Source organism: Octodon degus, unplaced genomic scaffold (genome assembly GCF_000260255.1).
Source record: "Octodon degus isolate 3935 unplaced genomic scaffold, OctDeg1.0 scaffold00003, whole genome shotgun sequence".
Classification (NCBI taxonomy): domain Eukaryota; kingdom Metazoa; phylum Chordata; class Mammalia; order Rodentia; family Octodontidae; genus Octodon; species Octodon degus.
This window is the reverse complement of record NW_004524579.1, coordinates 28,178,567-28,192,107: the sequence shown is the minus strand read 5'-3', so window position 1 is coordinate 28,192,107 and position 13,541 is coordinate 28,178,567. Positions and strand designations below refer to the sequence as shown.

At 40.2% G+C, this 13,541-nt stretch overlaps 2 protein-coding genes across 2 annotated transcripts in view; one reads left to right on the top strand and one right to left on the bottom strand.

Annotated features, from left to right (window-relative positions):
- Nucleotides 1-7,587, bottom strand: part of Smad4 (SMAD family member 4) — a 69,511-nt gene extending 61,924 nt beyond the window's left edge. The window contains exon 1 of the mRNA XM_004623662.2: nt 7,203-7,587. The gene's annotated coding sequence lies outside the window, so the exon portion shown is untranslated. The remainder of the gene's footprint in view (nt 1-7,202) is intronic.
- Nucleotides 1-13,541, top strand: part of LOC111816422 — a 41,646-nt gene that overhangs the window by 1,576 nt on the left and 26,529 nt on the right. Inside the window, exons 2-3 of the mRNA XM_023713717.1 lie at nt 6,803-6,971; nt 7,083-7,635. Coding sequence (XP_023569485.1) covers nt 6,803-6,971; nt 7,083-7,635 — 722 coding nt within the window. The remainder of the gene's footprint in view (nt 1-6,802; nt 6,972-7,082; nt 7,636-13,541) is intronic.

The following is a 13,541-nucleotide window of genomic DNA, read 5'->3' as shown; positions in this document are numbered from 1 at the left end:
TTATTACATGTTAATACAAATAAATTTTATGAAAAATAATCTTTTCCAAAAGAAAGACAAAAGCTTTGCAAAATTCTTTAATGTCTAGCGTAAGAGAAGCCAGTTGGGTTTTCCAGCATTCAATATGCTATTACTTTAGTTACAGTGTATGAAGAAAATGTGCATTACAGAGATACATAATTGAAAAAGAGGAATATTTTAATAGCGTTCTTGGATAATACTGGATATTCATCTTTTACTCAACACAAAAATTCAACAAGCGGCAGTTCCTAAATTTAAGTTGGGGAATATGAACTCAAAACGTAATGGATTTTTGGCATTGTTGCCTAGAATCCACTTGTCTGTATTTTACTTTGAATGGATATCCTACCCATGCATGATTCTGAATCTGGTCATCTGAGAAAATACTGGTTTAATGAGTTATACAGATATCCAAATGTTGGCATATTATCTTACACAATATAGCTTTCCTTTCCCTCCACCCCCGCCCCGCCCCGGGAACCAGGGATTGAACTCAGGCCCTTGCACTTGCCAGGGAAGCGCTTATTGTACTGAGCCCGTTCCCCAGCCCCAATGTATCTTTAAATTAATATTACTTGGGGCCAGGGAGATGGCTCAGTGGAATAAGTGCTTCCCTGGCAAGCACAAGGGCCTGAGTTCAATCCCTGGTTCCGCCAAGAAAAAAAATTAACATTACTTAATATTACCTTCAATCTCATTAGAAAAGTCTTTAAGCATTAGGAAACTGCAATTTCACAGGAACAGAAACATGTATCCCAACAATCTAATTTTCACTTAAAAGATGAGATTTCATGTGTGGCAACAAAGAAGTTTTTTTTTCCCCCTCTAAAGGGACAGGTTCATTTCACTTACTTTCAAGGAAATATGTACCAAATATCTACATCTGATTAGTTAAGGTTTATCTATCAGTTATTCTCTTAAGTAATAATGGTGTTCCACTTATAAGGAGGAAGAGCTCACTTGCACAAATGCATTTCAATATGCAGAAATATTTTAAGCATACTAATCATACTAAATATTATTAAAGACATGCAGTCCAGGATAGAGATTTTTAAAAGTAAATATTTTTACTGCTTTGCCAATGGAACTGGCATTTTTAAAATGATTTAACATGTGCTGGGTGTGAAGAATACAGTAAGAACTCATACTATTTGGTGCAATTGCCTGGATTCATCCTAAGGCATTTGCAGTTTACCCACCACTGTTCCTTTACCTTCAGTCCAAATGTCAACATAGAGAAAGGCTAAAAAAAAAAAAAAAAAAAAAAAAATCTCAATTATGTTTTAATACATGTAAGGCTGATTTCATAAATCTCTTTAAAGGGTGCTAGGGATCCCCAGAAGTCTACAGATCACTCTCTCAGAACATTGTTTTAAAAAATTAGAAATTAAGTTCAATTCTAATAACTGAATCATATATTTCATGACACTTTTAGTCCACCAAGTCAACCTAGCTTATTCTTTGCAAAGGAGCTGTATTACAATCCCATGCAGGTTAGCCCAGCTCTACTAAATAGCTATCCAGGGTGGGGCCCTAACTTTAAAAAGCACTCTAGGAGTCCAAATTACTGTCAGTTTTACAAACCACTGATGCTGTTTACAAATTTCACTTTACACATTACCAAAAAAAAAAAAAAAAAAAAAGTAGAACAAATTCAATGTCATGAGTAGGTGCAATTAATTTAAAAGGCTAATTACAAATAAGTTATGTCATTTTTCTTTACAACTAGTGCTTCACCCTCCAGCTAATATTAGTAAAGATGTCTATAACAAAAATGCATTTATTGTGTTTACATACAATGAGTCCTGGCTTAGTTTTTCTAATTTAGTACTACATCTATCATCTTTTCACCAGTGATTCAATTGTTAAAATGACTGGCCAACTATTGGTATCAAACGTGCTAGAATTCACTAGTGATAACACTGATTAATACAATTAATTCATTTTTATATTTAGAAATACGCTTGACTTGAAAAGACTTTAGGTGCACACATTTATCCATCTGAGACACAGAAATCATTCTTTACTAAAAAACAAATATTTAGTAGCAATCCTTTGCCTTAGTCATAGGATTTGCATTCAAAACATGCAAATTGCATTTGATAAGACTTCAAATAGGGGCCAGGGAGACAGTTCAGTAGAATAAGCACTTGCCTGGCAAGTGCAAGGTCCTGAGTTCAATCCCCAGTACTGCAAACAAAAGAAAAAAGAAAAAAAGACTTCAAATAAATTACTTCAGTGTACTGACGGTGAAAAGGTAAGGTCTGTATTATATTAACACAAATGAAGTAATAAGGATAAACACTATACATAAAGCCTTTAAAATCAAGAGGGGCTTTTCCTACAACACAGATTCTCATGCTTAAATTACTTCTAAGATTTTTAGAAGTTTATTGAACTTCTAGAGACAGAAACGCAAATACGTTACAAACCAGCTCTTGGAAACTACTTGAAGTGATGTAAATGTTAAATTCAACATGTTCCTAGATGATCTCTAGAGAACTGCCAGCTAATTGGGCTAACTGAGCAATCTTCTCACAGTGTATAAATTAAGATCTGACAGCAAAAGTTAAAGCAGTGCAATTTGCCTCTCAGGAACCAAGTATAAAATGTAATCTCACATCTAACTTAATGGGTCTTCTGAAAGTATTAGCACTTCTTGTTTACTGTGATAGCCTTTGCACTGAGCTACATCTCTAGGCACTTTCATAATTTTTTTATTTTTTTTTGGAAAAAAATACCTGGTACTGGTAGCTAACAAATTTTATGATTTCCCCCTAAAAAGACCAAATTCTACTGGAGTTTAAATGCTAATTGAAGAATCTGAGGTAGTTTTTCTCTCCTCCCCTAAATGGGGCACAAGCATTTTAGAGTAAAGTGTTTTATTATTTATTTATTTATTTATTTAGAGTACAGTGTTTTAAAAGAGCAGCTTTCTATTTAAAATAATGGTATATAAACTTTACATCATGGGAAACACAGCTTCCCGAAATTTGCTACCAGACTGCTGAAATGATTTGAAAAATAAATGAAACAGAGAAAAGGGATAGAGGATAAGGTATGAAAGAAAGAGAAAGGAGACAGACTTGGAGAAACAAAGCAAAGGTGGCAGCTGGCACTTTGCAAGATTAAAGCAAAAGGATTTTAAGTTCTGAGTTCAGCCTGGGCAATTTAGTGATTTTTAACAAGACCCTGTCTCAAAAAAATTTATAGAAGGGCCTGGAAATGTAGCTCAATGTGATTGTTTATCACAATAAACAAAGTGTCAAAACTTTCAACAGACCTATTAAGTTAGATATGAGATTACATTTTACATGTACATACCACTGTATTAAACAATGACATAGTTCAAACACAGAACTTAAGGCTCACCTACTATAGTACTTTGACCTGGAGGCACCTACTCCAACTGAATTAAAATATCTGGAATGCTGTTAAGTTAAGCTGTGAGTGACTCAGGTCAATAATTTCTGTCATTGCCAGTTAAACAGAAGACCCAATGCTATTATGGGCTACTGGACTCTCTTAGAATATTTTGCTGAGTTTACACAGCTATAATATTCAGTAACTGAACTTAGGAAAAATGGGGTACACCGATGAATGTCCATTCTGTATCTGTGTATTCAAAGTGGTTGGGGTAGATATATAGTTGCATTGTCTTAATGAATGGAATGATTTGTTCTATTGGTGTTTGTAAATAGGATCACAAGTCCGCATCTTGTACAGCAATTAACCACTAAGAATAATATATGCAGTGTATTATTTGTTGAAACTGTACTTCTGATTTGATTTGAAACTGTCTCATTGCTATATGTTTATCAATAAAACTGTAGAAAAAAAAAAATAAAAAAAAAAAAATAAAATATCTGGAGTCAGGACCCCAGACATTAATGTTTTGTAAATACAACCTTCCAAGAATTCTCAAGGTATAACCAAGCTTGAACACTTAACTGTCCAGCAGAGAATGATGGTGTGTACCTGAAATCCCTACTACCTAAGCAGCGAGGCAGGAGGATCATAAGTTTGAGACCAGTCTGGGCAACTTAGCAAGACCTCATCTCAAAATTTTAAAAAGTAAATTAAAAGGGTTCAGGATGTAGCTCAGTGTTCGCTGGGTTTAATGCCCAGTTGAGGATGATGGTGCCTGCCCCAAACCTTGGGATTTATAAAGGCTGGGGGTATAATGAGTGGTAAATAGTTGCCTAGCATATGTGCATTAGGTACCTGGGTTTGATCCCTAGCACCACAAAAAGGAAAGAGGGGATTAAAAAGATTCCTGTATTGCAAAAAGTCTTCCATTTAAAATGTAAATAGCAAAATACAGCTGAAAGGTATTTATAATCATCACCAACTTTAAGATCTTTACAATCAGTCTCTGTTGCTATAAACCAAGACACTAAGACTTAAATTATATGAACCTTACAGAACTCTAAGAATGGTCTTGCCACTTAAGAGTGGTCTTACCATCTTAGTTTTTACATTTGTAAACACTACTCCAGTTTTCATTCACTCTCATGTTTAAAAATTTTTTAGATGCCAATTACAGCATGTAATAGCATCAAAGTGACAAGCAATTGGAATTCAGCCAAAATTCGTATCACCAAAATTGCACATTTTTAAAATTTAAAAAAAAATTCACAAATGTGACTCATCATGTTTGAAATATGAGGCACACAGTATCATACTGAAAGTAGCTCAAATGATATCTATATATATTTGTCAATGACTTGAATGTCTCATTTTAAATAACTGAGTCTTCAGCAACTTTTGGACAAAATGCCTAAAATTTGTTAAACCTGTACTGTGTTATGCTGGTCTAACTACTCCAACTTTCACTTAGCATAGAAAACAATGAAATCATCAAAACTTGTAATTTTACACATCACTAAAAACCCACTCCAAAATCTTCATTCCTCATAGCTTTAAGGAAAAAAATTCTACCTACACAGTCTTGGGGGGAATCTAAATATGTACAACGAGCACTGAAATGGTTAATGGGAAATGCTTCAAGGACCATTCACTCCAAAAATCATACTACAAATACCGTGAAGCATGAACTAAAGAGGGCAAAATAGAACTAAGTCTAAATATCAGAAAAATAATGTACTAGGCAAAAATTTAGACAAGACCAAATGTACATTTTAAATGTAACAAGCTCTCAGATCCTTTAGGGTTAACTGCTCTACCTACCACAGGCCCCAGCAAATTACAGTTCAATGAGAATAGTGTCTACAGATGTTACTATAACCCTGGCTCCATCAGGGGAAAAAAAGTGCTTTCAAGTGCGAGAGCTTGAGTACGACTGGACTAAATAAATTATTTTCATTTTGCTCCATAACTGGGAGAGGGATGTACAAAAGAATTTATACATATATAGACACAGCTCAACTAAAATGTAACTTAGGTGAAGCATTGGTTTTCAAAAATAAGATGTACTGCATCCTAGTGCTAACAACTGCTTCAACAGCAAAGTCATCAAGAATGTCCAATGGTCCACACAAAACTTATTCGAAAATATTTCAAAATTACTTTTTCAGTACATATTTTCATTAATTCTAAAAGATTTACATTTTCTCTTTTTTCTCTAAGTTTAAGATTTATATTGAAGATATTTAGCCAAACAAAGAAATATGTATCCCACTTCAAAAACTTAAAAAATCATGATGCAACAGCACTTTAAAAGCTAAGTAGAAACTGTCCTACCAATTGGGTTTGAAACTGTCTCATTGCTATTTGTTTCTCAATAAAATTATGGGAGAAAAAAAAAAGCAAAGTAACCCATAAACCTGGAAAGCAAAGAAAAAAAACACTATTAATAGACTCACAATATGCTACATCAGTCTTTTCTAGAAAGGCTTTTAGTTTTAATTCTAGCAACTTAAATGTACATAATTCACCACCTTTAATCTGAACACTACTCCAAATCATAAATCCTAGTTCTGTGACAAATCCATTTGAGAAAACAAAATTTTGATAGCGTTATGAAGTTAAAAAAAAAATTCTAAAATGCTGACTTTACCAATCATTTCATTTACACTTTGGAATATCACACGCTAGTCATCGGAAATTTCCAATATAGAACGTTTGTAAGTCCTTAGAACACTGTAGAATTTCCCGAGCTAGGTTTCAACTCACGTATATTTTAGTCTTGGTGCCACACGGCAAAGGTAACATGAAATCTACCATAAAAATTATTTAAATGTAGTATTAGAATCTAATTACTTTAAGAAATTATATATTTCTTGTGTTTTCAATCAAAACATGATTTCTGCCAATACAAAGTACTAAACCTACTTATTAAAAGACTCAAATAAAACTTACTGAGATGAAAATGCGGCTAAATCTTGCAAAAGTCAAAGGTTATTAAACCTTGCAAATTAACTAAACACACCCATGTCTTTGAAAATCTAGTTTGAGAAATCCGAACAGCAGTCTATGGCATGCGATGAAGCCAACGCCCTGCACCCTACACCAATTTCACGCACCGTACTTGTAGTTCTAACAATAAGATAAACTACGTCCTTTATTAGGAGATACATTTTATTAGGGAAGGGAGGAGGCTCGGTTAGGTGCTTAGACTGTTTCCTGCGTGCCGCCATCACTCACAATACCAAAAAAGTAAACAAATCAAAGCTAGAAACATAAGGGGGAAGAACACAATCAGGAAAAATAAAGTAAGAGAATATATGTATGTGCGTGTACACACACACGCACATACATATACTGTGCTTGAGAAAACAAAATTAAACAAACCATTTACTACTTTCGTTTGGATCTAAAGGCAACACACTTTAGATCAACAACGCGTTCCGCCCGGACCACAGAGTAACTACTCAGGAACAACAAAGCGGAGCGGCGACCGAGGCACAAGTGCCCAGTCCCCGTCCAAGTTCAACAGGATTGTCCGACTAACTACGAGCGGAGTTCGGGGTGCAGGATCGGCCGAGCAGGCAGAGGGGTTCGGGCGCGGCGGTACGCGCGGCCGTCCTGCCCTGCCCAGCCCTGCGGCCCCCAGCCCGCCCGCCCCGGCCCTCCGAGCGGCGGCTGTGCTCACTCGCTAGGCGGACCCGCCGACCTCGCGTGCGCAGCCCGCCGCCACTGGGAGCCCGCCCCGGAGCGGGGAAGCCGCGGGCGGGGCGCGCGGCTCGGCGGGGGAAGAGGAGGGGACATGGCGCGGTTACCTGGGCTCGGGCGCCGGCGAAGAGAATTCGCTCTCCCGCCGCTGCTCGCCCGGGGACGCGTCGCGCCCGTCGCTTCCTCCCGCGGCCCGGAGCGCTCGTCGGCCCCCGCCCCGCGGCGTCCGAGCCAGGCTGGCCCTCCTCGGCCACACAGCTGCCCGCGCGGGCCGGGCCGTCTCGAGCTCCCGGGCCGCCCCGCGGCGGGGAACCTCTCGCGCGGAGCGCCCGGCTTTCCGCACCCACTCCCGCCCCGTGGGCGGCCGCGAAAACAAGCGGAGATTAAGAAAGGCCTCCCGAGGAAAGAGGCCTGGAACGAACGCGAGCTCCGCCACCCGAGCTGCTCCGTTACCGCAGAGGCGACGACGACCAGGGCCGTGTTGTTGCTGCCAACTTGTCGAGAGGACACTGAGCATGCGCGCGCCGAGACCACATCCGGGTAATTTCAGGGTTTGGCCCTTTTCCCCCCCGCAGCCCTCCTTTCTCCCGAGTGCCCCCGCCTCCCGCCCCAGGAGACGCTAGGATGGCTCTGCGCAGGCGCCCGCGCGGCAACGCCTGCAGATGAGCTGCTGGGATAGCCGGCCCGCTCCTAACCTAGCGGATCGCGCAGGGCTCTCCTTTGGACAGAGGCTGTTCCCGGGGAGGGGTGGTCTTCATTGAGAAAGTCACCCTTTTGCAAGAGTTCCCAGGCAGCACAGAAAAACTGAGTGCCCAGTAAGTACTTACGATGAGCACCCAGCCAAATTTTTTGTTTTGTTTTGTTTTGTTTTGAGGACTTGAGTGGACACAAGAGTTTATTGTCAGCCAAGCAGTAACTCCGGATGGTTGTAGCTACTTGGGGAAGAAACTGGCAGCACTTTCTTTCTGTTCCCTCCAGCCCCAAATCACGAACTCCAAAGTGTTTAAACTCCAGTAAGGCGGCAGACGGTCAAGGAATCAAATTAGAACCCCTGTCACGAAAAGTGAGAGGTTCGAATTGCGAGAGACTTGGGCAGAATCTCCCAGTTGGAAGCGACCTTAGAGCTCTATCACGCGCCTATTAAGTAGGTTGCCCTTTGGGTGGGGAAATACATAAACTCTGCTTTTTAACTCTTGCTAACTTTATAAGATGCAGGCATTTTTTTCTGTTTGGGCATGTACCTCAGCGATAGAGCCCGTGCATAGTATGCAGAAGGCCCTCAGCTGCATCCGCAGCAACGCAAAATAATAATAATAATAATAATAATAATAATAATATAAAAGTTCCAGGAAAAAATCAATTATATGAGGTTTTTTTTTACCAACCAAGAAACTCCTCGTTGTGGTCTCTCTAAGACTAATTATTAAAGACAGCCCTGTCATTTCTTAGGTCATGTTGCCCAAAAACTATACACTGTGCCTACCATTCACACAAAGTCCGGTTCTGTCCTATTCATCATATTCTTGGGCTCTTCCTTCTTCTTCCAGAAAGTCCATAAAACTCTTGTCTTCAAACTGGTGTAACCTTACCCCTGGGATTAATGAAGACTTGACTAGTTTTAAGAAAATTCATTTCCAGATCTTCCCTATGATATGTATTGTTTTCTAAAATTGCTCAATTTGAGGTGACAGATGAGAGCACAGCATCTCCTTACAAAAGTGTCTTCCCAGCATACAAAAGAAAGTCGAAATTGTCATTCATTACTAAGGTGACCTACAATGTCAGAACCTCCCAGGCAATCCAAAGGCATCCCTCAAGAACTGGTGTCTGTGCTGAGAAAGTAAATGACGTTAAAAAGAGGGTATTATAATCATTTACAAATCAAGTAGTTTCCAATTCTTTGCTGTCAACAGAATTAGATCTATCAGCTGATATATCATTAAAATGACTTGGTAAGACACAAGTATGTGATTCTGCAATATTATACCTCAGAAGTTTTAAACATTGAGCAACATTACTATCACTATATATCTTCCATTCCATCTGTATCTATTAAGTGTTATTGTATAACAATATTCCCAGAAAATTAGAAGCTCAAGGCAGAACACATGTATTAGCTTATAGTCTCTGTGGGGATCAGGCATGGCTTTCCCAGGTCCTGTGTAAAGTAATGGTCTACTAGGATGAAGAATCCATTTTGGAGGTTGCATAGTTGTTGGTAGTGTCCAGTCTCTTATTGGCTGTTGCCATAGGCCCCTTCAGTCCCTTGCCATGAGACCTTCATAGGAAAGCTCACAATGTGCAGCTTCCTTCTTCAAAGCAAGCAAAAGAGAGAGCCTCATCAAGACAGTGGGTTCGTTTGTTTGTTGGTTTGTATGTTTAAAAAGGTGTTTCTGTGTTGCTCACACTGGCCCTGAATTCCTGAGCTTCCAGTGTCCTGAGTAGCTGGCACTCCAGGTATGTGCCACTGATACAGGGAGAAAAACTGGTCTCAGGTGGGTGACCTCCAAACAATATAGGGAACCTCCAAATGACATAGAGAAAAAACGATCTCTGGACCTGACCTGCACGAGTTTGTGTCCTCTAAAACCAAAGAATGAATTTTAGGAACAAACAGAGGTTATGAGCAGAATATATTTATTGAGAGAAAGAAAGCTCCTGTCCAAGAAAGGGACAAGGGGGGGGGGGCCCGAGCAGGTAGTTCCCCCCTCCCCAAGTTGTCTCTTGCAGGGCCTTTTATAGAGGAAAACCTTGTGAGGCAGTTCTAAGGTGGAGGAGAAGACATGGGAACTTGCTTAGTTGGGCATGAGGTGGGACAAAACTATGGTCAACCAATGAGATTACAAGCACCATTGCTCAGGTAAAATTGATTAAATCCAGTATCAAATGGGAAAGCGAGTCACATAGCAAGCGGGCACAAATATGGAACAGGGCCTCCTCCTGTTGGGGGTTGGGCTAGTGACTCATTTGGGCTCTTTCAAGTTGATTGATACTATTTAGGATATCAATCCCTAATGCCCATCCCTAGGGAAGTATGTAGCTCTGCTTCCTCTTCTTCTCTTGGTCTTCAGGTGTGGCCCACTTGGGAGTGTCTGTTTCTTCCAAGTTGCAATCACCTTGTCTTCCATCTTGTCTCCTTGAGAGCCTGACTCTGTCTGACTGCCTGTAATATTTCTATCTAACTCGGCTGCCTAAAACACCACCATGCTTGGCCTGGTTACAATTTGTGTGTGTGTGTGTGTGTGTGTGTGTGTGTGTGGCCAGCTCAACCCACCTGGGGGCGGGGCTGGCTGGCATGTAGTGCTGGGGGATTGAACTGCAGTCCCTGTGCTTTGCTAAGCTTGTTCTAAGTAGGTGCTTTAGACCACTGAGCCATCTCACCAGCCCTGGTTACAATTTTATGTAACATAATCATAAACCCTAACCTAAAGTAAATAACAGGTCTTGTCTTCACTTAAGAGGAAGGGACAAAAAAGGGTATGAACAGGGTAGGGATCATTATAATCTGTCTACTGTAATGTCCATTTATCTATGTAACATTCTCTATAAGCTCAACCTCTTTGAATCTCTCTTCAGGTTTCCTTCACATTTTTTGCTTAAGGGAAACCTGACTTTGCCTCGGAATTCTGCTGCTCCTTCCACCTCCCAAATAGTGGCATCTGTGTTTTCAACCCCAAAACTCTTAGACTAAGAGGTGAGTTAGATGCCCTAGAGGTGTGGTAGGTGTCCTCTCTCCTCAACAATGCTTCCAGACCACCTACCTCCTCCTCCTTAGCAACCAAAACTTTATTCCTATCTAGTTCTCCTGCCATTACTCTCCTTCCCCTTCTGTTTTTCACATCTGTTCCTGTCAGTCACTCAATGCTATCTCTGTCCTAATCCCATAGTAGTCATATCTTTAGATTATATTTCCAGTACCCTGGCCCTTCAATTCCTTAATTTTTCCTCCACCAAGGTTCTTACCCTCCATCCTAATTCAGCCACTTGCTCCTTTGGTTGTAATCATGGGAGCTTTGTCAAACTGCAGCTTCTTCATAATCACAATTTCAAACACCTTCTGCTGTGGCCACCACCTCCTATTTCCAGTTCACTTTCTGCAGCACTCTAATAGCAACAACTCTTCAGCCCTTGCCTCTGCTCTTTCCATCCTTACTCAGTTTAAACCCCTACCCAGTTGTAGTCATGCTTGCACATAATCAGAGCCTGCCCCCAGTATTTCTCCCCTTTTTGTACTTGGCAAAATCACAGTCCTGATTCAAGTAAGCTCTCTACCTACTCTGCACCACTACTCATGCTATAAATAAAAAAAAATCAACCACACTGACTAATTTCCCTTTAATTTCATCACCTTCATATTGACCTTTAGTGTTATACATTCCTACTTTCTCCTCCATTCTGTCTAGATTTCATACTTTCTCTGAAACCTATACATCATCCCCTCCATCCTCATTCTCATGATTCATATTGATTACCTTGATAAATATTGAGGAAATTGAAGCAATGAAACAAAAACTTACACAGAATACAACCATCACATCTACCCATACCCAACACTGTCCTTTCCCTTCTCCTTCATTACATAGAGTTTCCATGCTTCTAGGTAAAGCCAGACCTTCTGCTAAGTCAGTGGGTCCTACTCCCCTTTTGCCAAGTAAAGATCATGACCTTTACCACAGTAGTTATTCCCTCTCCCACAGCATCACCATTTCCCTCTGTTGATTCATTTCCATAACTTAGAAGCACCTGTTATGTCTTCAGTTGCACAAGTTCTTTTTGACCCATTTCCACTGTCATCTACTACCCATTTCTTTGATTCCTTTGCAATAAAACTTCCAAGGATTTTCACGTACTATACTTTGTCCCTAGTTCTTCTCCCCTTACTCTGCAGTGGTATGCATACAATATGACACTATTTATTTAAAAGCCAAAAATATGTCAAACACTATTCACACATGAATACTGTACATACATAGAGTAGAATCAACACACACAAGGCTATACATATAATAGCAGATTAGCAGCGGAATTCGTAGGTTTTCCAACCTCTCTTCACTCCATCATGATTTCAACCTTCCCATTCTATCAAAATTAGTTCTCTCACAGTCAATACTCATCTTCAACTTGGCCAAATCAAATAATCTACTACAATAAAGGTGAATCTTTCAGAACTTTCAGTGATACAAATAGCCCACTGTGCCATGCATGCCATAAGTTCGCCACCACTGATTTGGTCTTATTCTTAGCTTGATTGACTTGTCTTTACTAGTTGACACACTAATTACTCGATTCACTTTTCCCACCTTGGATTTTTTCCTTGGTCTCTCCATCTCTGTCCTCTCTTCTAGGTTCATCTCTTTTCTCAAACCTTGCAGCAAGTGACCCAGGAATTTCTATCAGTATTCATTCCTTTAGTGATGTCATCGGATCTCCTTTCAGTATCATCTAAGATATATGATATCTGATCTCATTTCAATACCATCTAAAATATATATCATCATATATGATGACAACTCCCAAGTTTGTATCTCCAACTCAGACCTTTTAGCTGAACTCTAGATTCTGATATCCATCAGTGTACAGCATATTTTAAACCTAACGTCACAAACTGAATAATATTCTCCCTCGAACCTAACCCACTAGCTTTCCTATCTCATTGAACACAACTCCATCCTTCAAGAAGTGTGAACTAACGCCCTTGAGTCATGCTGGTTTGCTTTCTTTCTGTTACACCCTGTATCTCATCCCAAGTCAGAGCATCTCTCACCTCTTCCCTGCTAACCTCCTCGTAAGCCGCCATCATCATATACTTGGATCAGCATTTTCAGAGCTCTCCCATTCTTGCACTAACCCTTTCTCAACATAACAGCTAGAGCATTGGTGGCAAACCTTTCAGAGCTTTCAGTGATAACAGACAGTCCACTGAGGCATGCATGCCATAAATTTGCCACTACTGAGCTAGAGTGACACTCTTAAAACATGAGTCATCTCTATATTAAATGTTCCTTATTTCATTCAGTGTAAGTGCTCATCCTTACAAGAGCCCACAGTTCCTATAAGGTTGGCACCTTCACCCCACCATAGTTTCCATAAGGCTGGCACCTCCATCCCACCACCAGTCCTTCCCTCCCTCATTTCCTCTATACTTCACCTTCCGTGCTGTGCTTTAGCCTTCCTCTCCTCCTTTTTGAACCCTAAAAGACGCCAGCCCTGTTCCCATGTTAAAACCCCTGCACAGGCTGTGCCCTCTACATAGTGCACATTTTTCCTGGTGACCCCCATTGCCAACTCTTCTCCTCCTTTGAAAAATCACTATCTCTATGAAGGCCACCATGACTTTTAAAAAATCAAAAACCTTTCTTTTTAAGTAATCAGAATTGGGGCTGGAGAGATGGCTCAGTGGTCTAAAGCACCTACTTAGAACAAGCTTGGCAAAGCATCAGGGACCG